The 26942-nt window shown below is 38.8% G+C and overlaps 1 protein-coding gene and 2 long non-coding RNA genes across 8 annotated transcripts; 2 read left to right on the forward strand and 1 right to left on the reverse strand.

The window, feature by feature from the left end:
- LOC120072828 (phosphatidylinositol-glycan biosynthesis class X-like protein) lies at nt 1-18451 on the reverse strand. 6 transcript variants are annotated; one of them, XM_039025346.2, is made up of 6 exons: nt 17817-18357; nt 5173-5290; nt 2644-2909; nt 1272-2533; nt 986-1152; nt 1-474 (listed from the first exon to the last, which is right to left on the reverse strand). In XM_039025346.2, the coding sequence occupies exons 4-6, from the start codon at nt 1579-1581 to the stop codon at nt 202-204; spliced, it is 750 nt and encodes a 249-aa protein (XP_038881274.1). In that variant the 5' UTR covers nt 1582-2533; nt 2644-2909; nt 5173-5290; nt 17817-18357; the 3' UTR covers nt 1-201. The 6 variants fall into 6 exon arrangements, with proteins under 6 accessions (XP_038881274.1, XP_038881268.1, XP_038881271.1 ...); XM_039025340.2 differs by lacking the exon at nt 2644-2909 and having other exon boundaries at nt 1272-1596; nt 17817-18451; XM_039025343.2 differs by having other exon boundaries at nt 1272-2909; nt 17817-18422.
- On the forward strand, nt 18149-26183 carry LOC150036968 (uncharacterized). The gene is made up of 2 exons (XR_016528549.1): nt 18149-18289; nt 25802-26183. It is a non-coding gene; the product is annotated as an uncharacterized LOC150036968 (long non-coding RNA).
- On the forward strand, nt 19173-21685 carry LOC150036969 (uncharacterized). Its single transcript, XR_016528550.1, has 2 exons — nt 19173-21228; nt 21355-21685. It is a non-coding gene; the product is annotated as an uncharacterized LOC150036969 (long non-coding RNA).
- Nucleotides 26184-26942: the final 759 nt, after the last annotated feature.

A 26942-nucleotide genomic window follows, 5' to 3' on the forward strand; every position in this document is an offset into this window, starting at 1 on the left:
TTTGATAAAACCTCACAAATAGTTCATATGATTTAATAAAGGCCACGTAAATATAGCAGCTTTTGTCAAACTACAAGGATGGATGTTAATTTTTAAATCATAGGAACTAAATTCTAACTCTATTTGTATCTCAACCAAAATGTTTCTTTTACAACTCGAGCCAAAACTTAATCTTGAGAAGAAGAAGAAATGTTGAACCAATTAACATTGCTTCATAACTTTGAGCTGTCTGATTTGTGTAAAAAATACAATGCATAGTACTGATAACAGAGCAGAAACAAAGGTCACAGCTCTAACAATTCCAGCATCCGATCGTTTACCTGCTGGTATCGACCATGTAAGATCTGCCTCTGCATCATCACTTTCCAACTTAAATAAACAGCTCCTATTATGTGGTTTTTCCTGTATGCTACACTGCAAAAACAAGTCTGGAGCCTTCAATCTAACTTGCACGTAACCACTTTCATCCAATCGCTGCAATACAGCAAGAAAATTTAATTACTATCGAATCTTAAGCTTTCCTTGAACATTTTGACATAGGGGATATAAACCGCTATATTTATGTGATTTTTAAAATGTATATTTAGCTTGATTCAAAATGCAATGGTATTGGCCCAAGAAAGCTTAGTTGAAGGTCCTCAGGTAAATGCTCATGCAAAAGTCCATTGGGATCTTCACCTTCTAGAGTTTGGAGGGTGGCGTTTGAAAGAAACTTTAGAATCTTTCGTGATCAAGAAACTAATAGTGACTTGTTTTGGAGTTCGACTACTGTCTTTCCTTCTACTTGGTTCTCCACTTGTAAATTCATTTGTAATTATAGTCTAACCCAAATTTATACTAGTTGAGCTCGTTTTTTGTAAGTTAAAGTCCATAACGTTATGCATTATATGTCTTTTTCATTCTATAAACATTCGCTCGCAAAATATTCAAAGCGTTGACACCCAAATTACCTAGAGCAGTATTCTAAAAGATATTTCAGGCTTACCGGATATCGTGAATGTAAAGGCAGATCAACGGTGAAATCAAGCAAATTCTTGTTGTGTGACAAGATGTTGGGACCAATGTCCTTGTGAACCTCGACAACAGAGATGTTGGAGAGGACTGAAGGCAATTCCAAATTTGTATCTCCGAAAACAGCTACATCACTAAATACTGCCAAAAGAAAACAATTTAAGAAGAGGGTTGAACCTATCTTAAAGACAATGCCATTTGCTAAGGCTAAAAAACGGAAAATCATGAAAAGAAACAAAAGAAATGTAAATATGTCTTACCAGCTCGATGAAGAAGATGTTCCAATTCAAACGGGTCAGCAAAAACTCCTGATGGTAGTCGTTCAATGATGATAAACTTACAGTGTTGTATGGGAACCTGTGACATGGATTTTTTAATGTTGAACTTGATGGTTGATGAAAGTTGACGGTGGGAACCTTCACCGTTGATCCTCGACCGAATTGAGAGACTTAGCGCAGTATTTAGATCGCATGGTAAAACTTCACATATGTTGACAGGAAGATCTTGAGACAGGAAACCATCAAAATGTGCATCAATAAAACTTTCGTATTTTTCATAATAGGATCCCATAATATATCTTCCAACCTGAAAAATTAAGTACAAGAGCAAGAATATAAAAATGAAGATAAGGTTGACGAGATGGAACAATCTTTAGAACATTTATAATGCTCTTTTGCACCAACAAAGACACATCAATAATAGCAAACACTTGTGTACTCGATGAATGACTGAAGAGGATAAGATCAAACAAATCACACTTTTAGGGAGTAAAGTTATCTAACCCATGAATGTTTTTTTTTTTTTTTTGACAAGAAACACACATGTATATTCCATCAAAAAAACATTGGAACAGCCTAATGGCAAAGGGTTGAGAAGACCCCTCTCCAAGAAGCTAATACAGAAGAGCTTTCCAATTGTTAGAGATCATCAAAAGACTATCATTACAAAATAAATTGGTATAGTTACTGCACCATCAAGAGGCCGTATGTTGAACAAAAGCCCAAAAAGAACCAAAAGAAGCATACTTATCTTCAAAAATACGACTATTTCTTTCATTCCATAAGCACCACAAAAGAGACCGCGTAGCACATCTCCAAAGCACTTTCCCTCTTCCACCAAAGGTGTGGCTATCCAACCCTTCAAGCAAGCAATCATCAATTTTTTTGGGACAGCAGCTCACCAAACCAAAGGTACTTATCAAATGGGACCAACCCTTAGAGACGTTTTACGATGCAGGAAAAGATTGGTCCAAGCTCTCCTCGTCTTTTAGAACACAAGGACATAGTCATGAGTATTAAGTAGTTATTTTTAAGCTTCCTCTGCATTTTGTCATGAGTATTAAGGCTTCTATAAGCGAGGGACCAAAGGAAGAATTTAACCTTTTTAGGGATTTTAAGTTTCCAGATCAGCTTCAACAAAGGAAAGGTAAAATAGGGGGGCTTCCTAACAATGTTAAGGAAGGTGATTTTGGTGGTAAACTTCCCGGAGGCATCAATCTTCCAACCGATGCAATCATGACTTCCTGAAGAACCCAAGAGTTAAAGGATTTGTAAAATGGCAATCATATCACCAACCTCTCTATCAAAAATACGTCTTCTAAGGCCCAAATCCCACGCTTGACTAGAGACACACCTGCAATCTACGATCACTGCATCCTTTTTTAAAGAGATGGAGAAAATGTCTGGAAATTTGTGAGCGAGAGGTTGAGGATCACACCACTTATCCAGCCAGAATCTGATCGCTTTACCATCACCCACCACTGATTGAGCAAAGTTAAAGAACTGACCCATGAATGCTTTCAACAACAATGACAAGAAGATTGATACAGTTTGAGTCTCTGAAGTAGTATTTTGTGGATAGTAACGACAGAGATGCACTTTTATGTTGTCAATGCAATTCTGCAACAGCATGTAATTACACATATAATTTTCTGCATAGTCTATGAACTTGTTAAAACTATGTTTTTCACAGCAACAAATATTATTTAAATTAAAATATAGATATTGAGGTGTCATTGTTTGCTGGAGAGCACACAACACTACAATAATGGTCCAATCAAATGATCTCTCTTTCTCTTCAAACTACTAATGACTAATGGCACTCAGATCAACCCAATTTGATTACTTTCCAAGTATTATCGGCCAACTAATAGTTATAACAGTGGTAAAGTGAAGAAGATCCTTCCAAATATCAAAGGCCAGAATATTTAATAGTATGACAATATGGATAATGAAAATTTTCTGAAATAGTAGTTTAATGGGGAATGTATTCAATATGGCCTCCTCTCCGGTGGAAGGAAAGAAGGAAGAAAAAGAGAGATCTTGACAATTGTAACAACCCAACTTTTCTAAAATAGACCTTGGGCATTATTATGCATGCAAGGTTTAGAAAACATACAATTTTGACTATTTTAAAGTTGATAACCAGAAAGAAAAAAACACAAATGCTTATGAGAGTTCCTGAGCCTAGAGCAAGGTGAGAAATCAGTATCACCTTATAAGAGGGCCTTTACCAGACTCTTGTTTTTCCTCCAATGTCACAAACGTCGAAGAAAGGAGTGTGGACTCCTTTGTCATGGGCCTCAGGCTGAAGATTCAAGGTGCTGTGTCGGCACCAAATCCGAAAAATGAGTCTTAAGAGAATGCTTTAAAGCCACCTGATTAGACTTGACCCCAAGACCATGTAATCCATTAGATGATTTTCATATTTTCAACAAAACAAGAACCTCAAAAAGTCTGCTGGACAGAAAGGATGGAATCTCCTGAAACTGAAGACCATAAGCATTTACTAATGAAGAGAATTTTGAGGGGTTTTGAGAAAGAGATGGATCTTTCTTCTAACAAAATCTTGTCCTCCTATTGTTGAAATAAAGTGTTGTAGGCTTCTTCAAAATAATCTTCAGGCATCTTTCCTCTACCACTGTATCTAGAGCATGAATATCAGACTCCTCGCTGCTCATACTGACATCAAAGTCATCATCATAAATATCAAATCAAGGAGAGGACTTTTCAATTACCTGTTTGAAGTTTCCTTTAGTAAAAATGACCTTTGATCTTGGGGTGGAGAAGGAAGATTGATGGATGTTTGCATGGGACTCCTTTCTTAAAGACTGGTCTTCTAAAGGAATCATATGCCAAACACAATTCTCCTCCAAAAAATCTGGGCCTAAGTCATGGTTAACCAATGATTCAACCGTTCTACTTTTCCAAGAATAACGAAAATTAGGGGCTGCGTGGATGACTTTTTGCCTTTTGGACTAAAAAATCAGATTGAAATCAACAATGGCATCCTTCTTACAGTTTTCATCTACAACGCCTAAATGAGAGAATAAAAGTTGGGGGGAAACTGATCGTGTCTGTTGGACTTCCAAAGTGCTCCCCCCATTGATACAAAAGGGAGAAGCTGGTAATTGCTCATTCAAATTGCTAAGAGTGCACGTGCAACCTTCAAATTCCTAAACATGACTGAGTTATGCATAATATAAAAGACGCCAACTCTTGAACCCATCCATCCAGCTGCAAACTCATATAGGCCAGCTGAGAAGGAACTAAGCAAAACGTTTACAACGACTTTAAAATATAAGAACCTCACTGACCTTGGGTAGTTGCCCACAGTGAACCCAAGTTAAATGTCGTGCTTTATACTAAATAGCTGGTTGTACTCAAGAAGCTTGCAAGATGAGATGAGTAAAACCTTTTTCAACTCTTAATGCACACATGATAGGACCCCAAACCCATTTCTTAAACACCTATGGATCTGGTTTTTTTAAAAAAAAAAAAGGGAACACCTATGGATCTGGTTCAACATACATCTTTCCTACTTTTCATGCAATTTGGGAATAGGAGAAAAAAAACAAGGAAAATTCATTTGGAAGAAAAAATATATTTTACTTAAAAGATGCTAAAAAGAAAGATTACAACTTTATATATCAACTAGATGCAGCAAGAGTTTGGTAACAGGGAAACATAAAAACTAATGGCATAGTTTTAGTCTAAACCCAATAAGTGATAGCTCTTTGTTAACGACAAAAGACAGTGAAATCTACCGGAACTAATATAGCACATGAATAGGCATAAATGCAGTATCATAGTTCACACATGTAAAATCTAATAAATTTAAATGGAAAAAAAATGTCAAGGAACATAAATTGCTAGGACTGACCTTACTAGAGTGTGAAATGCCATCAAGGCAAGAGCCAAATGTAGGGTAGAAAACCAATGAAATTCCCAACAATAAATAAATACGAACAGGAGTATGCGGCTCGGCCTTCATCACATAACTGAAAGAAAATAAGAATACAGTGTTATGGTTTGAATGATTATGTATAAGACCATCTGTACCAATGTACTGAAATTTTCAACACTAAAAGATTCTTCAAGGAAATGAAAGTAGTAAATCCAAATAAAAAAGGGAAGATAGAAAAACAAGAGAGTCACGTCTATCAACTCAATATATTTACAAAAAGCCTTTGATGTACTGATGCAATTTTGATGCATAATCAATCTTTTTTTTTTTTATTCGAATGTATCTGCAAGTTGAATTGTAAAAGATTGTAAACTTTACATTTTTCCATTTCTTTCTCAGAAAGAAACTAGCCAATTATTTGAACAGATAAGTTATAAATGAGAAGACCAAACCAACAAAAGCCTAGGAATAACCAAAAACCACCCCAATTAGCAACAGTTTTTTTTTTTTTTTAAATATTGATAATAATAAGGGTTAGTTATGAGAATAACTAGAGCTCAGAGAAAGCTACAAAGACAATAGGTCCAGAAGTTCTAGCCAATGCTTTTCTACCATTTTTTTTTAATAATAATGAACAAAGACCTTTTTAAGGGAAAAAAAAACATATAACTTTAGAGATTAGGGAAATGGAACATATCTTATGAAGCAGTTTTAGAGGAAAAACCACTCGTCTAAGTTGATGGCAGAAATAGTATTCACAAAAACACCTTCTGGAAAGCACTCCAACTAGACGCCGTGTACTGATAAGATTAGTAAAACTACAAGATATTTGTAAGACACCTAGTAAAGAATATGTTGGGATAATTAGTGGAATATTAGTATAGGTATTAGACGGGGCAAATTAGTAAATAGTTAGTAAGTCGGTTAAGGCTATTTATTATAAATAGGAGTAGGGTTGAGAGAAGGTGTGAAGAATTTGGTAGTGGTTTCCTAATTGGGAAATACTGAGAGAGAGTAGTCCTCTCGAAAGGGTATGTTATATTGTAATTTTCTTCATTGATATTGCAATATAATTCTATCTTTTAGTGTTCTGGTTGATTTTTGTGAGGTGGTATTCTAAGAATACCCCATGTTTATTATTAAAATCACGTTGTTGCCTCCAATTCAAATGGCCCAAAAGAGCACAAGAAATATTTCTCAAGCACTCTAGTTTTACCCAAAGACGGTATAACAGCATTTTAAGAAACCAACCACAAAAAATTTTCGGACAACATAAAATCAGACATAGTAACTGAGAAATTCCAATTGTCTCTAGCCAATTTGTAATGGATAAACAAAAACAATATCTTCCATATTTATAGTGTAATTCACATTAATCTCAAGATGTGCAGCTAGGAATCTTCTCAAGTTGGGTATGTACAAAAGGTAACTTTAACTTTTAAGAAACTCTAGACAAATTGTCTTCAATCAAGCCACCATCCTACCATTAGTGAATGTGGGCTCCATATCCCACCATGAAAACCAAAATCTGCTCCACAAATTTTTAGGCATCAAACACTACTGTAGTACCATTTGGCATTCACACAACAGATGTGGAACTAGCCATTTGAATCCAACCCGTACTAAGTTTGCTTGACATTCTGTCTTCTCAAAGAAACTTTCATAACCATCTTGACAAGAAAGCTTCATTTATTTTCTAGTGTTATGGGTTAAACCTCTCTACCCAAGGGAAAGAAGATTAATTTCGAATTAAGCAAATGACTTCCCACATCCAATTGGGCTCCTCCCAAAATGGATGGACTAGAAAAACTATTTTGGTCAGATCAATCTCTCAAGAGAATTTTCTCACCGTCCAAATTTGAAAGTGAAGGTATCAACACTTCTATGAACTTCGTAATGGGTGATAAATATTAGAGAGGCTGCTGACCCCATTTCAAATTGAATATTAAACTTCAAGAATCTTACTGATCCGAGGAGGACAAAGCAAAGAATCAAGGAAGGACAAAGGATGTTAGCCTGCAAACTGAAATACCCAAGATTATTCCAACCGAGGGAGACTGGATGGGAATTTGTAAGAGACCTTACTGCCCTTTCAAAAAGTTTCCTTCAAATCATCACAAAGCTGAAACCGAAACTAGTCTAGGCCAATTTCACTTTAACTCCCCAAAAAAATGCTTAGAAAACATTACCCAAACTGATAGCCATTGCCAACTGCCCAACCATTCTCCCTCCATCCTCCTTGCTGCATAGTCGTTGCCAACCATCCAACTTCAACTATCGTCCGACTCTAACGTCGTGTCGCTAGACACGTTTTTAATCAAAACTCATCTCCTCCGACGAGTTCAACGAGGGTTTTGCATCATCCACAACCCTTAGTGAGCATATTTAACATTTGAAGCATTCCCCAGAGCCTGTTCGACATCGAATCTAGATACCCACTCTGTTTCTACGTTCAATTTGAGAGTTCAAAGGATTTTGAATGCTGTCCAGCAAGGTGCCACGTTGTTGTGCGAGTTTTTAAGAGTAATTGTTACGTCGAATTACTTTTCCAAGTCAATTTAGATGTTGTTATTGAGCTTTAACCCCTTGAATTTTTGTTATGCTGCTGTTTGATGGAGGTTTTGTGAAACCCTGAATTTCACCTAAGTGAATTAGGTTAGAATTTGATTAATAAGGAAGCTTGTAGAGGAACAAAAGAGAAGGAAAATGCCTTGTGTTGAAAATTGGACCTTAAAGGCTAAAACTTAAGTTGTGGTTAAGTGAAGTTTTAGGTGACAAAAATTTTGACTAAGGGTTGAACGCATGAAGGCACCATGCGTTGGTAAGAGTCGTGCGGCCAAATCTAGGCACCAAGCGTTGGGATGTTGCGCTTGGCAAGGCAAGGTGTGAGCGTTGGGTGGTCGTGCAATGACATAAAGACACTGGCCAAGCGTTGGCATGAGTGGGCTGCTCATACGATGAACTAGGCAAGCGCTAGTTGAAGGGCATGCGGCCAGGCAAGGCGCTGGCGGATGTGCAAGAACAGGCCAAGCGTAGCGCGGGGGTGAACGCACGGTTGCACGCGTAGGGTTGCGCAAGGTTGAACACATGGCACTGGGCGAGCGTGAGGCGTGCAGCTGTGAGATGTGCGTTGATAAGACCGTATGATGCTTAGGTTGTTAGGCTAGGCAATGAGATGGCTATGCATTGATGTAGGCGTTGGTGTGAAGCTTGCGGCCAAGACACCAAGCACGGGGTGTTGTGCTTGGCAAGACCATGATGGACACATGGTGTGGGTGGCCGAGGGAAGGGACAAGGCATTGGCCAAGGTAATTAAAAGTTGATCGCATGAGGAGGGCAAGGTAATGCCTATGCGTTGAAGCCATGAGATGGCTAGGTCATTGAGAGGTTAGGGAAGGCTCATGGACGCATGTGACAATGTTGGCCTATGCGAGGAAGTGTACATGCATGCATTGGAGAACCATCCGATGGCCTAAGTATGGTTGTTGAGTGCATGAAGGTATGCGTTGGCCAAGGACGGCATGCGCCAAGGGCAAGCCATGCGTGGGGAAAGAGAGTGCGGCCAAGGGAGGTCATGCGATGGACTTGAGGCTAGTAAGGGCCAAGGAAGAGTCAAGCATTGGACAAAGACTATGCGATCAAGGGAGCACGCAGTCATTTGGTTGAGTATGCATTGACAAGTTGTGTCTTGGAGAGCAAGGCTAGGTTGGCAACTCATCCGGACATGTGGCTGAACAAGGGAGAGTTAGGTTTGAGCCAAGACTAGGTGGAGCCTAGAGGCATGAGAGGGCATGCAAAGTTGGGACTTTGATTTGGCTAAAGGAGATGAAGCCACTTCAAGGCAAAGGTGGCAAAGGGAGGCATTGGTAGCTTGAGGAAGGGGCACTTGGACATGCAATGGAGCTGGAGGTGTCATGTAGAGGGGAGTTTTGGACGCCTATAATTAGGGCAGGTTAGGGAGTTTTCTCACAATTCACTCGTGCCTTTTGAGTGATTTTAGTGTGAGAGTGTTCAAAAGAGAGTTAAGTGAGGGGTTCTAGGCTGCCGTTTGAGTTGGAGTGGTGAAAAAAGAGAAATCGACATTGGAAGGCAGGAGGCTCAGTTGGACGCACAGCACAGCGCAGCGCCCATCGCCTGACGCCCGTGCTTGCGCGCGCACCCAACAGCCCATCGCCCAGCCCTGCCTGTGCGTCATCGCCAACGCGCAGACGCTCCATGCAAGGTGTCACGGTCATGCTTGTCCAGGGCGTGTTGCCCATGGCCGCATGACCACCTCCACCTCTTTTTACTATGCTTTCATCCTATGTATTTCCTTTTGCTAGGTAGTTAGGTTTATATGTACTTTTCTTAGTGAGTAACCGCTCGCCCATTTTCATATGTAAGGGTAGCAGTGTGTTTTTGTTCAGAATGCACTATATAGGGATAAGACTAACTATCACTTCCCCATACCCGGAGTAGTATGTTATAAATATGTTGTTGTTGCTTATTGCTTTCTAGCCTACTACAATCTTTCTCTTCTCTATTCTTACAATCAAACTGTTTGCGAAAACCTTTTCTCCAAACCTGTTTTCTAAAACCATTTTCTCTAAAACGGGGGTGGAGGTTGCGAAAGGCACCCGGTGTGCCATCGGCTGTCCGTATTCGAATTGGCTGACTTGTTCGTGAGCGGGAACAAGTGCCGCACAATTGCTTAGTGAAGCTTCGGAAAGTGCAATTGTGACAGTTGGTATCAGAGCCAAGTTGGCTCGTAGAGTTGAGAAGCTGTGATCATATCTGCTACGAAGCAGTTGGGCATGTCCCATGTTGACCGATTGGTTGAGATTGAAGAGCAAATACTCTATTTAATAGAAGTTCCTGATCAGGTTCGGTTCCTAGAGACTTGGTTACAAGAAGTCGCCGACAAGGCCGATGAAATTGATGCGGTGGCTGGCCGCTTAGACGGGATGCCCGTCAGGGAATTGTTGACAAGGGTTGAGACCATAGAAGCAAAAACTACGATGGATAGGCCTCTTGAGCATGGGGATGGTTCGTCGGGATCTGTTGCCCCGATAGAAGAGCGTGTCAAAGAACTAGACAACTTGCAGAGAGTGATCATTCAGATGGTGATCAAAATGTCCAAGAACTTTCGAGCCACCATCGATGTCATCCAGGCAGAGATTGCGGACATTAGTACAAAAATTAACCTCACCATTAAAGCGGTGGGAAATCAAGCCCCAGTCGGGGGTGTAGCCCAATTCAACAGGGTAAAAGTACCCAAGCTTAAGCCCTTCTGTGGGGCTTGTGACGCAAAGGCGCTAGAAAATTTTATCTTTGACATGGAACAGTACTTCAGGGCTACAAACACAGCGACTGAAGAGTCAAAGATCACCCTAGCGACGATGCACCTAGCAAAGGATGCAAAGTTATAGTGGAAGTCCCGTTTCATGGATGTCCAAAAGGGTCGTTGTACCATCGACACGTGGGAGAGACTGAAATAAGAGTTGCGTTTTCAGTTCTTCCCTGAAAATGTTGAGATTTTGGCAAGACGCAAGCTACAGGAATTGAAACATACTGATACTATTAAGGATTACATGAAACAATTTGCCGGATTGATGTTGGACATAAGAGACATGTCCGAAAAAGACAAAGTTTTCTGTTTTATCGAAGACCTGAAACCGTGGGCAAAAACAAAATTGTATGAGCAAAGAATACAGGATCTCCCAGCCGCATATGCAACGGCCAAACGGTTATTTGACTTAATTGATGAATCTCAAGAGATGAGGCAACACTCGAGATCCCCTAATAGGAGGAGAAAAAGCAACGGTTCGAGCCCATCGAGAAACAGTGGGGGAGATAAAGACAACAATGGGGATAATAGACCTCCTCAGCAGACGACTGGAAATACGTGGCGGGGGTAGAATCAGAAGAATTTTTATAGGCCCTTATCCTGTTATATATGCAAGGGTCCGCACAAGGCGAGCGAATGTCCCAAACGAGCCGTCTTTAATGCTTTCCAAGCCTCATTAACTTCGGACTGGAAACGCAAAGCTATTCAGGTAGAAGACGAAAATATGCAAGCAAAGGAAGATAGAACCCCACGGGTTGGGGCCCTGAGATATTTAGCTGCCCTCCAAAAGGATGTAGGAGAAGAAAAGGGATCCCACGGAGGTAGACTGATGTATGTTGATGCTTGGGTCAACCATAAATCGGCCAAAAGTAACATGGTCGATTCGGGGGCCACCCATAATTTTATGTCCGAAACAGAAGCCAGACGGCTTAATCTCCGTTTTAAAGGAGGCGCAGGTAAAATAAAAGTAGTGAATTCTGAGGCCTTGCCGATTACAGGAATGGCAAAGAGGACAGTCGTAAAGTTGGGGGACTGGAGTGGCCCTGCCGATTTCGTGATCGTTAAGATGGATGACTTTGATGTGGTGTTGGGAATGGAGTTCTCGCTTGAGCACAAGGTAATACCGATACCCCTCACCAAGTGTTTAGTGATCACCAGCTCTACGCCCACCGTTGTGCATGCTGAGATCAGACGGCAGAAGGGGATAAGGATGATCTCGGCCCTCCAGTTGGAGGACTTTACCCACGAGTCAGTCGAAACCACGAAGAGAAGGCCCCCCAAGACATCCTGTACGTCTTGGATCAGTGTCGTGTTGTGGAGCCGGACAGTTTACACAAGTCCCCGACTCCAACGAGGAGGAGAAGAAGAAGAAGGAAGCCTAGAAACCGAGAGTTCCTACCAGGAGACTGGGTTCAAGTAAATTTGTGCCTGGGACAGTTTCAAAGTCGGGGGCAAAGAGAACATTGCCTCGTGAGCAACTTTAAAGGACCGGTGGAAGTCATCGAAAGGGTTGGGAAAGCCTCTTATCGGGTGCAGTTACCATCGTGGATGGAGATTCATCCTGTCATCTACGTAAGTAGACTGAAACCCTATCATCCCAACCATGCCGAGGAGAGATGTAGGGTGGTGACCCGTCTGCACGCCACAATAAAGAGAATGGCAGGAGAAGAAGCCTACGAGAGACTTGCGGGAAGGGGTGACAAAGAGGAAGGACTAGGACCAAGTTGGGAAGAGTTCCTGGAGAAGTAGAGAAGCCTCCAAGACAGAGAAGTTCGTTGGGAGCGCATGGAAGGCCTCAAAGGCTGCTCAACAGTATGCTGAGTTCGAGCAGAGTCGGTTGACGGGGACGTCAACCAATTGAGTGGGGGAGAATGTCACGATCATGCTTGTCCAGGGTGTGTTGCCCATGGTCGCATGACCGCCTTCACCTCTTTTTACTATGCTTTCATCCTATGTATTTCCTTTTGTTAGGTAGTTAGGTTTATATGTACTTTTCTTAGTGAGTGACCGCTCGCCCATTTCCATATGCAAGGGTAGTGGATGTGTTTTTGTTCAGAATGCACTATATGGGGATAAGACTAACCACCACTTCCCCATACCCGGAGTAGTATGTTATAAAGTTGTTGTTGTTGCTTATTACTTTCTAGCCTACTACAATCTTTCTCTTCTCTATTCTTACAATCAAACTGTTTGCGAAAACCTTTTTTCCAAACCCGTTTTCTAAAACCACTTTCTCTAAAACGGGGATGGAGGTTGCGAGAGACACCCATTGACTGTCCGTATTCGAATTGGCTGACTTGTTCATGAGCGGGAATAAGTGCCGCACAATCGCTTAGTGAAGCTTCGGAAAGTGTGATTGTAACACAAGGCGCGTGCGAACGCCTAAGGCAAGGCGTACGGACACCCTAGCGCACGGTTGCACGTGTCCCACCACCAACCTTGCGCGCGCGGTTGCCCAGGCACATGCCCAGCCCAACGCTGCGTCCCTGCCCACCCTGTGCGACGTCTGACGCCCAGCAGTGCCCAGCTGTGCGCGTCCACGCCCACCTTGCAGCCCCAACACCCATAACCTGCCAAAACAACCTCCAAAAGCTGTTTTAGGAAAATTAAACCTATTTTAGTTTTTTTTAAAGGGGGTAAGCTGGTTATTCTAATTTTAAGTTATTTTTGGATTAAAATAGAATTATTGGAGGAATTTTTGGACTAATTTGGGATTTCTTGAAAAGAAGTGAAATTCAAGGAAACCCAGGCCAGGAGATGTGCTAGGCAAATTCTTGAAGGATAAACAGGAGAACTGTGAGTGGGGTTTTATTGTTTTATTATGTTGAATTCTATATATATGTGTAAAGTTTGGAAATGGCATGATCGGAAAGTGTGTTTTCTGAATTTCATTTGATTTAATTCATGAAATATTGTTGTTGTGATTTGCATTGGAAATTGGGATTGTACCCTGGGAATTGTTAGCGTGCCTACAGCACGTCTAGCAGGATAATGTCGACATGTGCACATTTTGTGGACTATAAGGGTATCTTTGAAAGTCATTAGGATTGTTAAAACTAATATTGTATAATAGTACAAACCTTGTAATTGCTCATAAAAATGAATTAAGTTTTATTTATTAGCTATTTGTGGAAGGGTATAAAGTTGGGCAATTGGTATCAAAAGGGTGGTATCAGCTATCTTCACGTCTTCTTCCGAGTCTGGGAGACAAGGCTCGGGAGGGGGTGTGATAGGTTTTGAGAAAATTTTTAATGGAAATCAATTTGGGTAATGTTTTCTAAGCTTCTTCTTTTCTTTTTTTTTTTTTTTTTTTTTTTTGGAGTTAAAGCGAAATTGGCCTAGACCAGTTTGGGTTTCAGCTTTGATGATTCGGGAGAAACTTTTTGAAAGGGCAGTAAGGTCTCTTACAAATTCCCATCCAGTCTCCCTCTGTCTGAATAATCTTGGGTACTTCAGCTTGCAGGCTAACATCCTTTGTCCTTCCTTGATTCTTTGCTTTGTCCTCCTCGGATCGGTGAGATTCTTGAGGTTTAATGTTCAATTTGAAATGGGGTTAATAGCCTACACCTTCACTTTCAGATTTGGATGATGAGAAAATTCTTTGTGAAAGATTGATGATAACTGGCAGAAATGCCAGTTATTATAAGCCTTTTATTTAGAATCATGAGGGCTAATAAGTAGAAAATGCAGTGATAATACTTAGAATTTGCGAAAAAATGAGTTTTGCGTCAATTAGCACCTAGATCCTCACTGACCCCAATATTATGCATTACTCCATGCCAAAGTGTCTACTTTTGTAGCTATCGCAGGAATCAAACACATGCATTGGAAATAAGCAATCGAAGACAAACGCATGCGCTGAAGCCAGGCGATCGCAAAGACAAACGCATGCGTCCATCACATGGAAGTTGCGGTGATCGTATGCGTCCATTGCATGGAAGTTATGGTGATCGTATGCATCATGCATGGAAGTTGCGGTGATCGTATGCGTCCGTTGCATGGAAGTTGCGGTGATCGTATGCGTCCGTTGCATGGAAGTTGTGGTGATCAAGCGAATGCGGTGATTAAATGGAAATTGCGGCCACGGAGTCACAACCATAATAGAAGGAAGATTGCAAGATGGGTAGAACGCGTTGATGCTTCAGCTGAAGCAAGCTCAGACGCATACCTTGTGAGTATCAACAAGATAAGACGATGTGACATTGCCCATACCGCGACAAAAGCATCAGTGAGCCATAACACAATCATGATAGCTGTCGGCGTTTAAACTCTATAAATAGCCTTTGGACCTTCATTTCAACACATCCGAACTTCTGCCTCAAGGCAGAGGTTTGTGATCACAGATGAGAGCTTGAACCAGATTTTCAGTGAGAATTCTTCACCTCCACAAATCAGACCGAGTGACGACTAGAGTTTTCGCCAGAGATGGAGCTCGAGAGAGACATCTCCACCATTCATCCATGGCACCACCGGCAGCCTTGACGCAGAGTCCTTCATTTCTCTTTTAATCTCTGTATTGTATTACATTTTAGCTTAAGATATTAAGACATTTTGTGATCAATGCAAATCTTGATTCCTTCATTGTAGTCTTCTTCATCATATTCATCTCTATCATAGTTTATCTAGCGTTTATTTATCAAAGGCGATCGCATGCTTAATCGTGTAGCCTAGAGATAGGACGCATGTAGCAACCCACCGAGAGGTGTGCATTGTGCGAGTATAGTGAGTTAATCCTCCTTGCTTGGTGAAAGGTTGTAGCAACGCTTGTCTATGGGATGTTGCATTGTTTGTCTATAAGTTAAATAGCCGCGTCTAACTGCCTGAGAAGGTAAGAGATGGAACGCACTAAAGCAAAGTTCGCATTGTTCCTAGAGATAAGCACAATCTTATGCTCGACACAACCATGCATTATAGAGATATAGTCATGCGACTGACCACCGAGAGGTATGCGATGCGTTAGTGCAATGAGCTGGGATTACTCAGACGATTTAAGATAATAAACATTACTATACGTTGATGGTTGTTGTGTCTCTACCTATTCTCATCGCAAGTCTTCTATTGCTCAATCTGTTTAGTTAGGAGTAGGAGTAGTGTGTAAATCCATTAAACTTCTTTTTAATTTTTTTATTCATCGCCTCAAACGCATTGCTTCACAAGCATTATTGAGTGACAAGTCCCTGTGTTCGACCTCGGATTACCCGAGAAACTTGCGTTCGCGTTATAATTGGCGCGAGCGTAAGAAAACTTGTGATAGGAACGCGTGGTCATTGCATACTAGATTAACGCATCTTCATTCCGACGCATGACCTCAGACGCATGGGTGCAAACACATAAACCATGTCTAACGCATGATTGCATGTACAACCCCATCCATCCATAATAATAATAATAATCTTTCCTACCAACAATTGACCTGACCAAAACAGTTTTTCTAGTCCCTCCATTTTGGGAGGAGCCCAATTGGATGTGGGAAGTCATTTGCTTAACTAGAAATTAACCTTCTTTCCCTTGGGTAGAGAGGTTTAACCCATAACACTAGAAAATAAATGAAGCCTTCCTGTCAAGATGGTTATGAAAGTTTCTTTGAGAAGACAGAATGTCGAGCAAACTCACTACAGGTTGGATTCTCCACATCTGTTGTGTGAATGTCGAATGGTACTAAAGTAATGATTGATGCCTAAAAATTTGTGGAGCAAATTTTGGTTTTCATGTTGGGTTAGGAGGCCAAATTCACTTATGGTAGACAATTTGACCTCTGTTTTTGTTCATCCACTACGAATTGGCTAGAGACAATTGGAATTTCCCTGTTACTATGTTTGATTTTATGTTGTCCGAAAATTTTTTGTGGTTGGTTTCTTAAAATGCTCTTATACTATTATCTTTAGGTAAAACTAGAGTGCTTGAGAAATATTTCTTGTGGTCTTTTGAGCCATTTGAATTAAAGGCAACAATATGATTTTAATAATAAATAGAGGGTATTGTTAGGATACGACCTAACAATAACACTCGAGAACACAAGAATCAACAAGAACACTAAAAGATAAAATTATATTGCAATATCAATGAAGAAAATTACAATATAGCATAGCCTTTCGAGAGGGCTACTCTTTCCCAGTATTTCCCAATTAGGAAACCACTACCAAATTCTTTACACCTCCTCTCAACCCTACCCCTTCTATTTATAATAAAAAACCTTAACCAACTTACTAACTATTTATTAATTTGCCCCTTCTAATACCCATACTTATCGCTCCATCCAAATTTAGCTTTCAAATTATATAACTTTATCAATGTAGACATTTTGGTAAAAATTTTACAATTTTGGTAAAATGGTTTATTGGCATCATCCAGTAGTTTTTCAAAATTATAGGATTTGTCATTAAAATAGTTGTGTGCAACTTCAAACATTCCAATTGTGTCATCAACATCAACATCATCCTCATCAACTTCTTCTCTTGCATTAGTAGACACATTTTCATTATTCTCTTAATCGGTAATGATTCATCGTGAAAAATTCATATCTGATAACTTTGATCGATACCATTAAAAAAATAAGTGATCTCTTATTGTATTCACATTTAGAGTCTTTACATTCACGCACTTCAAACAAGGACAACTCATGACATTCAGCATATTTGAGTGTTAGACCATTTTTATTAAACATCTCAACCCCTAAACCATACTCAATTGACATGCTATTCTTTTTCACCCATGACTTATCCAAAATTGTACAATATGTGACTTAATCTACAAAAGAGAGAAACAATAACGAGGAAGAATTACATAACTTTAAGCTCGTGAAGTTAAACCATAACCAACAATAAGACCTAAACTTGTTTATATCAAATTATGAGACGAACACAAACTAATACAGATAAAATATTTTCAAGACTAAAATATAACCCAAGAAAATGTTCTATAAGCACATTAACCACCAAACAAAAAGATAATAGCAAGGCCATCAAACAAGTTCATATTTTTTTAACTAATTTCATTTCAATGCTTCAAAATCTTATGAACCATAATCAACAAAAATACCTAAATTTGTTAAAATTAAATTGTGAGAAAAACTTAAAAAAAATAATATACACAAAATATTAAAGACTAAAATATAATTATAAAAAAAAAAATCTATATAAAATTGAACCACATCAAGCAAAAAGAACAAAGCACATGTTCTTGAACTTATTTTCATTCCAACGTTTCAAAATCTTAGGAAGCTTAAACATTGAAATAAAAATAAATAAATAAATAACTTTAAATTACTAAATTGAAAATAAATATCAAATTTTACCTTTAGAGCAAACAACCCACACCAAAATTGTGATGAGCTTCACTCAACCCACAAGCTTGAACGGATCTGATCCAGAGTTCAAATATTGGAACAGATTTGGGCTGAGACCGGCAGATCTGACGAATGCACAACACCGGCGAGCGGAGCTGAATCACCACGCTGACGACCGGATCGGATGACCCAAGAGCAGATCAGACTAGTGGACGACCGGATCCAAAAACCCACGATCAGGTCTACACGAGCGAAGAACGGAGCGGCGAACGGAGGTCGAAACGCGAACGGCCACCGCGAACGAGAAACCTATACGCCGGATCGACCTACACGCGAACGGCGAATGGAGGCCGAATCGACGAACGGAAGCCGGATCCACAGCTGACCTGCACGATCGACGACGAACGGAGGCCGAAGCTTCACCCACGATCGACGGACGACGGCAAGGGTTTGGAAGGTGAAGTCAAAGGCCAACAAGAGGGGTAATTGACATTTTTAACCTCCTTTGAAGTTTTCGTTTTCTTTTCTTTTCTTTTTTAAAATTTTGGACACAAAACTTGTTTTTTGCCCTTTGACGATAAAAGTGATGGAAGCAATGAAAACTTAAAATGATTAATTACTTTTCTACCTTTTATCTCTTATCTACCCTCAAACCACCAATTTAATGTTTTAATTTCAATATCCATTTTCCAAATTTTAGATTTTTAATTTTTCATAATGTCATATTTTTCATATTTAATTAAAAATTTAAAATTAGATATTCTATAGTTGTTCTTTCCCGCCATTTTCAAATTCTAGTCCGATCAAGTATTCAATTAGGCCTACATTTTTTTAATTAATTTTTGTAATTCATGATTTTTGCATCCATCATAATATTGTCTATAAATTGGATTTTTTGGAAGGTTTTTAAATGTAAATGAAAAAAAAATCTCATTAAATTAAAAAGGAAAAAATTATTGATTGATAAATTTTACTTCTTAAATCAAACAAATTAGTTAATTTTAAAATATTATCATTTTAAGATTCAAACAAAAATGAAAAGATTAAATCCATGAATTACACATGGAATACTTGCATGCATAAGAGAGGAAAAGAAGTTGAAAAGTCACCAAGTTTATACGCAAGAGAAGATATCTAGGAATTTTAATTAGCATTAAATATTGATTTTTTTTAAAATAATGTTATTTTAATATTTATTGACAAAGTTGTGAAATCGTGGACGGGGTCTACAGTTTTGAGTCAACACATAAATCGTGTACCCCGTCCACGATTTAAGGCTAAATCTATTTTTTTTCGATTTAAGGCTAAATCTATTTTTTTTTTTCCATTTTCCCTTGACTTCTATCTTCTTCTTTTATTTTTTAGCGTTTTCAAAGGCCCTCACGGCTAAAGTGTTTGAAGGTCACCTATAGAGTCTAGGTCTACGAAGTTTGTAAACTAGGACAAGTGGGAGAACTTTTGGATATATGCCCTAGTTTATTGTATTCATATGTTTATTGTACTCATATGTTTCTCGATTAAATTCAACATTGTGATACTCCACTAGGAGTTTTAGTCCAAGTGGGAGTTTGTTGGATTTTATGTCCTAAAACTCGTAGTTTGTAAATTAATAAACATATTCTGTTTTGTTTTTTGATAAAGTTGTTATTGAAATTGTAATCTTGAATCCAATAAACTAAGGTTCTGGGGCTATTTAATGTAGTTTGAACTTTATGTAGTGACATAAATGTGGATCAAGTTCAAATATATAGCCAAAATGGTCTATAGTATATGAATAAGGTTGGACGCCTTATTCTGAGGACACTATAGATGCGGCCCACTTTGTAGTTAGTACAAACGATGTGATCCTGAATTGTTCATATAGAGATATGTGAGTGGTGGCATCCTATGCAATGAGTTTGCATAAAACTGAACTATGAAATAGTCACTTTTTACGTTCTAAATGCTGTTTTATGTATAAAACAGACTATTTCGTTAATTGATGACCTAGATAACTTAATCTTGATCCTGAGTTAACTATGAACTCTTGTTCACTCAGAATTATCCTTAAATCTGCATAGGTGAGGGCAACTCAATATCCCTGGCCCAATAAGCCTCCCATTTCAAGGGTAAGATCGGGTGGATAGCTGGGAACATAGGCTGCAAGACGGAATTCAATCATACCCGTTATAGGGATAGTAGATAGGTTGTTCCCTCTAGTACTGAATCCAGGTCTTGAACAAGGGGCTCCACCCTCTCCTTGGTCCGAGAGGGATTCCGTTTATAGGTTGGACCTTAAACCAATTGTTCATTAGAGGATCAGTGGAACTTAAGGAATAAGATGTAGTCTCGGGGGTAAAACGGTTTTTATGACCCAGCCGAGATTACGAACAACCTGCGAAGGATTAGCTTACTAATCATGGTTATATCAAATGGACACGAATATATCTATAGTGAGGGAAGTGCAACTACGGGACTCTAGTGGAATGACCCGTTAGTTAACGAATGTTGATTAGCTCCGTCTAAAGAGTTTAGCCACCTAATCTCGTATCGTTGGAGCCTATGATCTATAGGTCCATTAGGTTCCCGTACTAACGCATATGGAATAAACTTAGAACAGTATGATAGAATAATTCGAATTGTTTGAATTAGGTGAAGAGAAAGAAACCGACAAGTATATGTGATATAGTGTTCGAATTTTTCAATTTAGAGATACAACTTTAATATTTAAATTTGATTTAAATATTAAGAATATGAATACGTTCATATTCGGAAGCTCGGAAATGATAGAAATGGTCAAAGATGTAAAAAGTCAAAGAGTTGACTTTTGATTTTGAAAAGTCAAACTTTGACCGACCTTATATTCAAATGTGATTTGAATTTTGAGAAAATGAATGCGGATCCATGCTCAGGAGGTCAAAATTAGTCAACACGGAAAAAATCATAAAAAGTCAAAATGTTGACTTTTTGGTCAAAGTTTGACTTTGACCAAATGACTATTTTGCCCTTTGACTAAAGTTAGTGGAAAAATCCAAACTTTTGTTGGATAATTCCACTAACAAAATAGTGGGCTAGGTGTTGGCTTGTAGTAGAGACATTAAGCTCACTAAGATAGTGAATTATAAGTGTTGGGATTTTATGGATTTGGTTCATGGAATTGTTGCATGGTTTTTTCTATAAATTGGGCTTTTGAATTTGGATTTAAAACTCTTGCAATTTTGTCAAATTTAGTTTTTCAAAATTGGGCTAAAAAACAAAGGGAAAACCCAAAACCAAAGATCCATCTTATTTTCCATCTCTTTTCTCTCTCTCGGTTTTCTTCATCCACCGGGTCCCACACCTCGGTTCTGAGTCCAGAGGATAGTAGGTCAACTCTAGTGGTGGTCCGGAAGAGTTCAGGTCGAGATTCAGCGAGGAAAAGCGTTGTTCGGGAGGTACAAAGGTTGTATCCCATCCCTTTTAATTCACTGTTTTTTTCCTTCAAATGCATGCTATTTTCTTTTAAATTAAAAGCAATTAGAGTGTAATTAGATCCTAATTCCACTGCGTATATCTCGTGTTCTATCAGAAGGGTATCGACGAAGCCTTTGAACTTGAAGATGGAGGAGCATCCAAGTTTGATTTTAAAGAGGAAGCGAAGCGCATTCCAAATTTGTGCCTTTTATTTACTATGCTAGCTCTTTACGAGGGATGAACGTCTTCAATCCATTGTGTTGCCTCCAATAGGGATGGACATCTTCAATCTGGAGTGTCATTCTTTAACGTGGATGATCAACATCAATCTTGTAGTATCGTACTTAGGTGGTTGCGATACCTTTTCTGATGGACTAAACTCAAATTTCTTTAAGTTTCCTTCGTACCTTTAAAGAAAGGGATCAAATCATGACGAAGTTCAAGTTTTTTTTTTTTTTTTTTTTTTTTTAACTGGACTAAACTTGAAATTTCTTTCAAGCTGCCTACGTATCCTTCATAATAATAGGGATCAAGTCATAATGTAGTTCAAAAAGGATTTTTTTTTTTTTTTTTTTATGCGCGACTGAATTTAAATTTCTCTAAATTACCTATGTACCCTTTATAATGACAGGGATCAAATCGTAACATAGTTCGTAAAAAGAATTTTTTTTTTGGGTCGTTCACATTTTAAGTTCATGTGGGCCAGGAGCACATGCAGTTTAGGCTCTTGCGATGAGGAGCTTCTTCATTTAAACATCAGAAGCTCTTATTTCATCATGGTTTTTATCACCCTCTTCATTTGTAGGATTCGTCAATATGATGAGTTTTGGCTTGACTATTAAGGAACCTTTTGTACTTATGTCAACAGAAAATTTCCTCTTCATGCGTGAAGAGACACGACTGTAAATCTTTTTGTTGTTGTTTTCTTCATGGAATGACGTCGCCTTCTAGATTTTCATCATTCCTTTATGTTGATCGTTTGTTGTTTTGAGACGATCAAAAGCAAGTGCTAAAGATCGATCTTTCTTTGATGTGGTTATACTTAGCCTTTTGAAGGCTGAAGTTCGAGTAGAAGTAGTTGTTGAACATTGGTCTTCTTCTCCTACCATGGTCATACTTAATCTTTGAAAGACTGAAAATCGAGCACTTGAAGGCTTAATACAATCGAAGACAGAAGTTCTTTGCTTCATTTCTTCTGAGTCGTTGACTTCTTCGACAGTTATATGATTGTTGTCAACTTCCACTATGTCGACAATGTGACATGCAATAACTTATGATACTTTCTCTGGATGATTATTGAGAAAGCTTATTGGGAGAAATTCTGCCAAAGTTGCTGGCCGTCGGAATTGAGGAAAGTTCTTGTCTTCTTTCTTAGCAGGCTTAGGCTTCCGTGTCATCTTTTTGCCTTTCTTTTTATGAGTCTTGTTCATTCTTCTATAGCTTTGATAGGAACGTGCCTCTTTTTGGGTGGAGTTTGGTTGTCTTCTTTTTCGACGAGTCACAACTATCCACCCTTCGTTGTCATCTCCAACAAGCTCATCTTTCTTTTTGGAATTTGCTGTTTGAATCTCTTGTTGGAACCAAACAACTATAGGCTTGAAGGCTCCGAACTGGATCAGGCTTTGTCTTTGAGCATGGGACACAGACAGTGTTAGAACACTTGAAGTTGCTGCTACTGTAGCGTGATTTATCTGGGCTATTTCATCCAAATATAACTAAATCTTCTTTTCACGAGCCAACTTCAGAATTCGTTCCTTCAACACGAAGCACCTTTCAACTGGGTGACTAACGACCCGATGATACTTGTAGTAGTTAGGATCATCTACTTTTCCTGCTTATTCTGAGCACTTGCATTTCGGCAGCTAAATAAGTTGCTTCTCTAGCAGTTGCTCAAACATATCTACCACATCAGAGTCAGGGAATAGATAAACCTTATCTTGTCTTTCTTTAAGAGTTGGACGACGCTTCTCACCCTCATTGTGCCTTCTTTCAAATTTTGTTTGTTTTCCTTTGGAGGAAAATTTCTGCAGGGTCACATGAACGACCATAGATTCTTTTGTGGCACTATCCACAATATTTTCAGTGCCCTTGGATTCATTGTATTTTCTCCCTTCTAGGACTAGGAAATTTTTAGTTCCACTGTTGGCGATGCTCAGCTCCATATCATGAGCGCGTGTTGCCAACTCCTCAAATGTATGAGGTTTTATCCCTTGTAGGATGTACAGAAGCTCTCAATGCATGCCTTGAGTGCACATCTCCACTGCAGATAATTCAGTGAGTCTATCTTTGCAATCTAGACTCAATGCTCTCTATCGATTGATGTAATCGATGACTATCTCTCCCTTCCACTGTTTGGTGTTCGTCAGCTCCATCATGCTAACAGTGCGCCTTGTACTGTAGAAGCGGTTCAGGAACTCCATTTCTAGCTGTTCCCAACTATCAATCACTTCTGTTCCAAATCAGTATACCAATCGAAAGCATTTTCTTTCAAGGTACGGACGAACTGCTTGACTAGTTGGTCTCCTTTGGTTCTTGCATTTTCGCAGGTTTCAATGAAGTATGCAACATGTTGTTTTGGATTGCCCTTTCCATCGAATTGCTGGAACTTTGGAGGTTGATACCCAATTGGCATTCTTAGGTTGTCGATTCTCTTGGTGTACAACTTGGAGTACATAAAAGAGGATTGTGATGGTCTTCCGTACTGAACCCGTATAGAGTTTGTAATCATATCCTGCAGCTGTTGAATTGACAGGGTGGCAACAGAGGTAAATTGTTGCGGCCGGTCTTCCTACAAGACAATCTTTCCTTTATTGTTGGCTTTTGTAGTTGGAGATTGACTCGACTCAGCGGTTTCTCGAGCCTACATTTGATCTCTTAAATCAGCGATTTCATGATCTCGCTCTTCAACAGCTTTCGTTAGGAAATTTATCTTCCTTTCCATCTTTGCCATGGCTGACTCCGTCGTTACGTCACTCACCATGATAGATAATACATCAAAGTACGATTCTTTATCTGATGGATTAGTAGCAGAAACATAGCCGTCGAACAAGGGATTTTCTTTAATAACGATCCCGCCTTTAGTAGATTCCATTAGCTTTTATGTGATGACATAGCTTATGTAAGTATCGTTTACGACGGTAGCTTTGGATAAAACTTTCTTTGGTGCCATTTGTAGGTTTATGGACTTGAATGATGAGAGGGATGAGAGGTAGAGAGGTCCCACCCGGCATGCCAATTTGTTCACACGAGTTTTCAAGAGAAACTTGTTTCGTGGAGTTGAACTTGAGTTGGTGTTGATGTTGAAGTTGATTTGATGCGATGTGGTTCGATCTCTAATACTTGATCCTCTGATTCTCTCTCAGTTGGGTGAATTTGCTTGACTTGAAGAAGAAAAGCACCAAATGTTCTTGAAGTAGAAGTCTTTAGAAGTTTTGGAAGAGTCTTTGTGTCTTCAAGGGCCTTCTGTCTTCTAGGAGTGCAGCTTTGCAGCTTGTTGATGAATTCTCTTGGCTCTCTGAATGTAGAAAATCCTCCCCTGAAATGAGAAAAGTGCCTCTATTTATAAGGCTCTCTGATGGGCTTCATGGGCTTAGGCCTGGTTAGCCCATGGGTTTGGGCTTGGTTGGTCCATGGGCATAGCCTTTCGGCCCAATTAATTGAATTTAGGTCTGATTTGACATTTTGGTCAAATTCAACCTATTTTTGGGCTTGGACTTTGACCCAAATAATAATATCAAACTAGGCCAAATTAATCTTATGTGATTCATCGGTCATGATAAAACCACGTGGCGTCATTGAAATTTGTCTTCAACTTCAATTTGGGACATATGTCAATTTCTAATTGGACCCAAATTTAATGATTTAAAATTTTGTCATTAATTTAGTAAATGACGTGGCAACTTGTGATTGGTCCAAAATTTCTCATTCAACATTATCTTCTTCTTTTATTTTTTTTTAGTGTTTTTTGCATTTTCGAAGAATTTTTTACTGTGAAATTCAAATTTTTAAAGGCCAGTAAAATAAAAATTGAATCAAATTTCTAGCCACGAATTAATTCTAAATCTATTTTTTTCCCACATTTTCTCCCAACTTTTTTTTCTTTTATTTATTTATTTTTTTGTATTTTCGAAGAAACTTTTACGGTAAAATTTAAATTTTTAAAAGCCTACGGTATTTGTCATTACTTTTAAAAAATACATTATTCTTGAACTTACTCCTTAAATATCGCATAAAACATGAATGAAAAAAAATATTTGAAAAATAAAAGAAAAATGAAAAAATTAAATACATGAACTACACATGGAATAAATGCATGCCAGAGAGAGAAAAAGTTGAAAATTCACCACGTTTAACATGAGAGAAGATATTTAAGAATTTTAGTTAGCATTAAATATTGCATAAAACTTGTATCTCTTTATTTATTTATTTTTTTTTTAAAAAAACGTGTATCTCTTTCTTCTATTCTTTTTCTTCTATTCTTTTCTTCTTCCTCTTCTTCAAAATCTGCAACTTCTTTTTTCTATTTTTCCTTTCATTTCCGATAAGGTTCTTTTTCTCCATAGACAATCCTGTCCGGCCAATTATGGGACCGGTCGGCCCTACTCGAGCTATTTTCCTGTTAAAGAATATGCCACATCAACGACTAAGGAGGAGTCAAAAAAACACATCAGCTAAAGAATGTCATGTCACTGAGGTAAGTCATGGAGGATTATTCCTTTAGTGCTCCAGATTTCTATTAAGATTGGATGATAACAAACAAATATTCATTCTTCATGTATTGGACCATGTGTCCTCATTTTATTAGTCATTTGGTATATACTTTTTAAATTTTTTGAATCCCTAAAATAGGGAACAGTGTATAAATTGGGCATGTTGCCCCTTTCCAATGTAAGAAAAGAATACGAAGAGGCAAAGTTGAAAAGTTCTCTATCTATCGTTTGGTAATTTGGTTCCATCGTGTACAACGATTAGCTAAACGATTAAATACACTGTTCATCGTTTAGCGCTGAGTGTCCATCATGTACAACGAAAAGGTAAATGATAGCCTTTATCGTGTAGCTCCCGAATCCTGTCGTATACAACGAAAAGGTAAACAATAACTCGTTTTACTATCGTATAAGTTCCGAGGCTCCATCGTGTAGTACGACGAGGTAGTCGTATACAATGAAAAGGTAAACGATAACTCGTTTTACTATTGTATAAGTTTCAAGGCTCCATCGTGTAGTACGACGAGGTAAATGATAATGTTTATCTTCACATCGTTTAAATACCCGACTCTATCGTGCACAACAAAGAGGTAAACGATACCATTTTCCATTCGTTTTATTTTTCTAACTTGGTATCAGAGCTGCTATGGAAAACACCACTGTCACAGGATTCAACGCGACTACTGAATCGTCAAAGTTCAGCACACCTCCCCTTAATCAACTGTTAAATCAAATAACTAGCACCAAGTTGAGAAGAGGTATTTTTATGTTGTGGAAGACGCTAGCTCTTCCAATCCTGGAAGGATACAGACTTAAAGGTCATCTGTTTGGAACTAAGGTATGTCCTCCTATGTTCATTGTGTCTACTTCATCAGTTGCTGAACCTGGTGAAGCAAACTCTCAAGCCTCAGAAGGAGCTTCGAGCTCCACCTGCGTAAAGTCCCTAAACCCACTGTATGAAGCTTGGGTTGCAACAGACCAACTTTTGTTAGGGTGG

Source organism: Benincasa hispida, chromosome 3 (assembly GCF_027475165.1).
Source record: "Benincasa hispida cultivar pf3 chromosome 3, pf3_genome.v1.1, whole genome shotgun sequence".
NCBI lineage: Eukaryota > Viridiplantae > Streptophyta > Magnoliopsida > Cucurbitales > Cucurbitaceae > Benincasa > Benincasa hispida.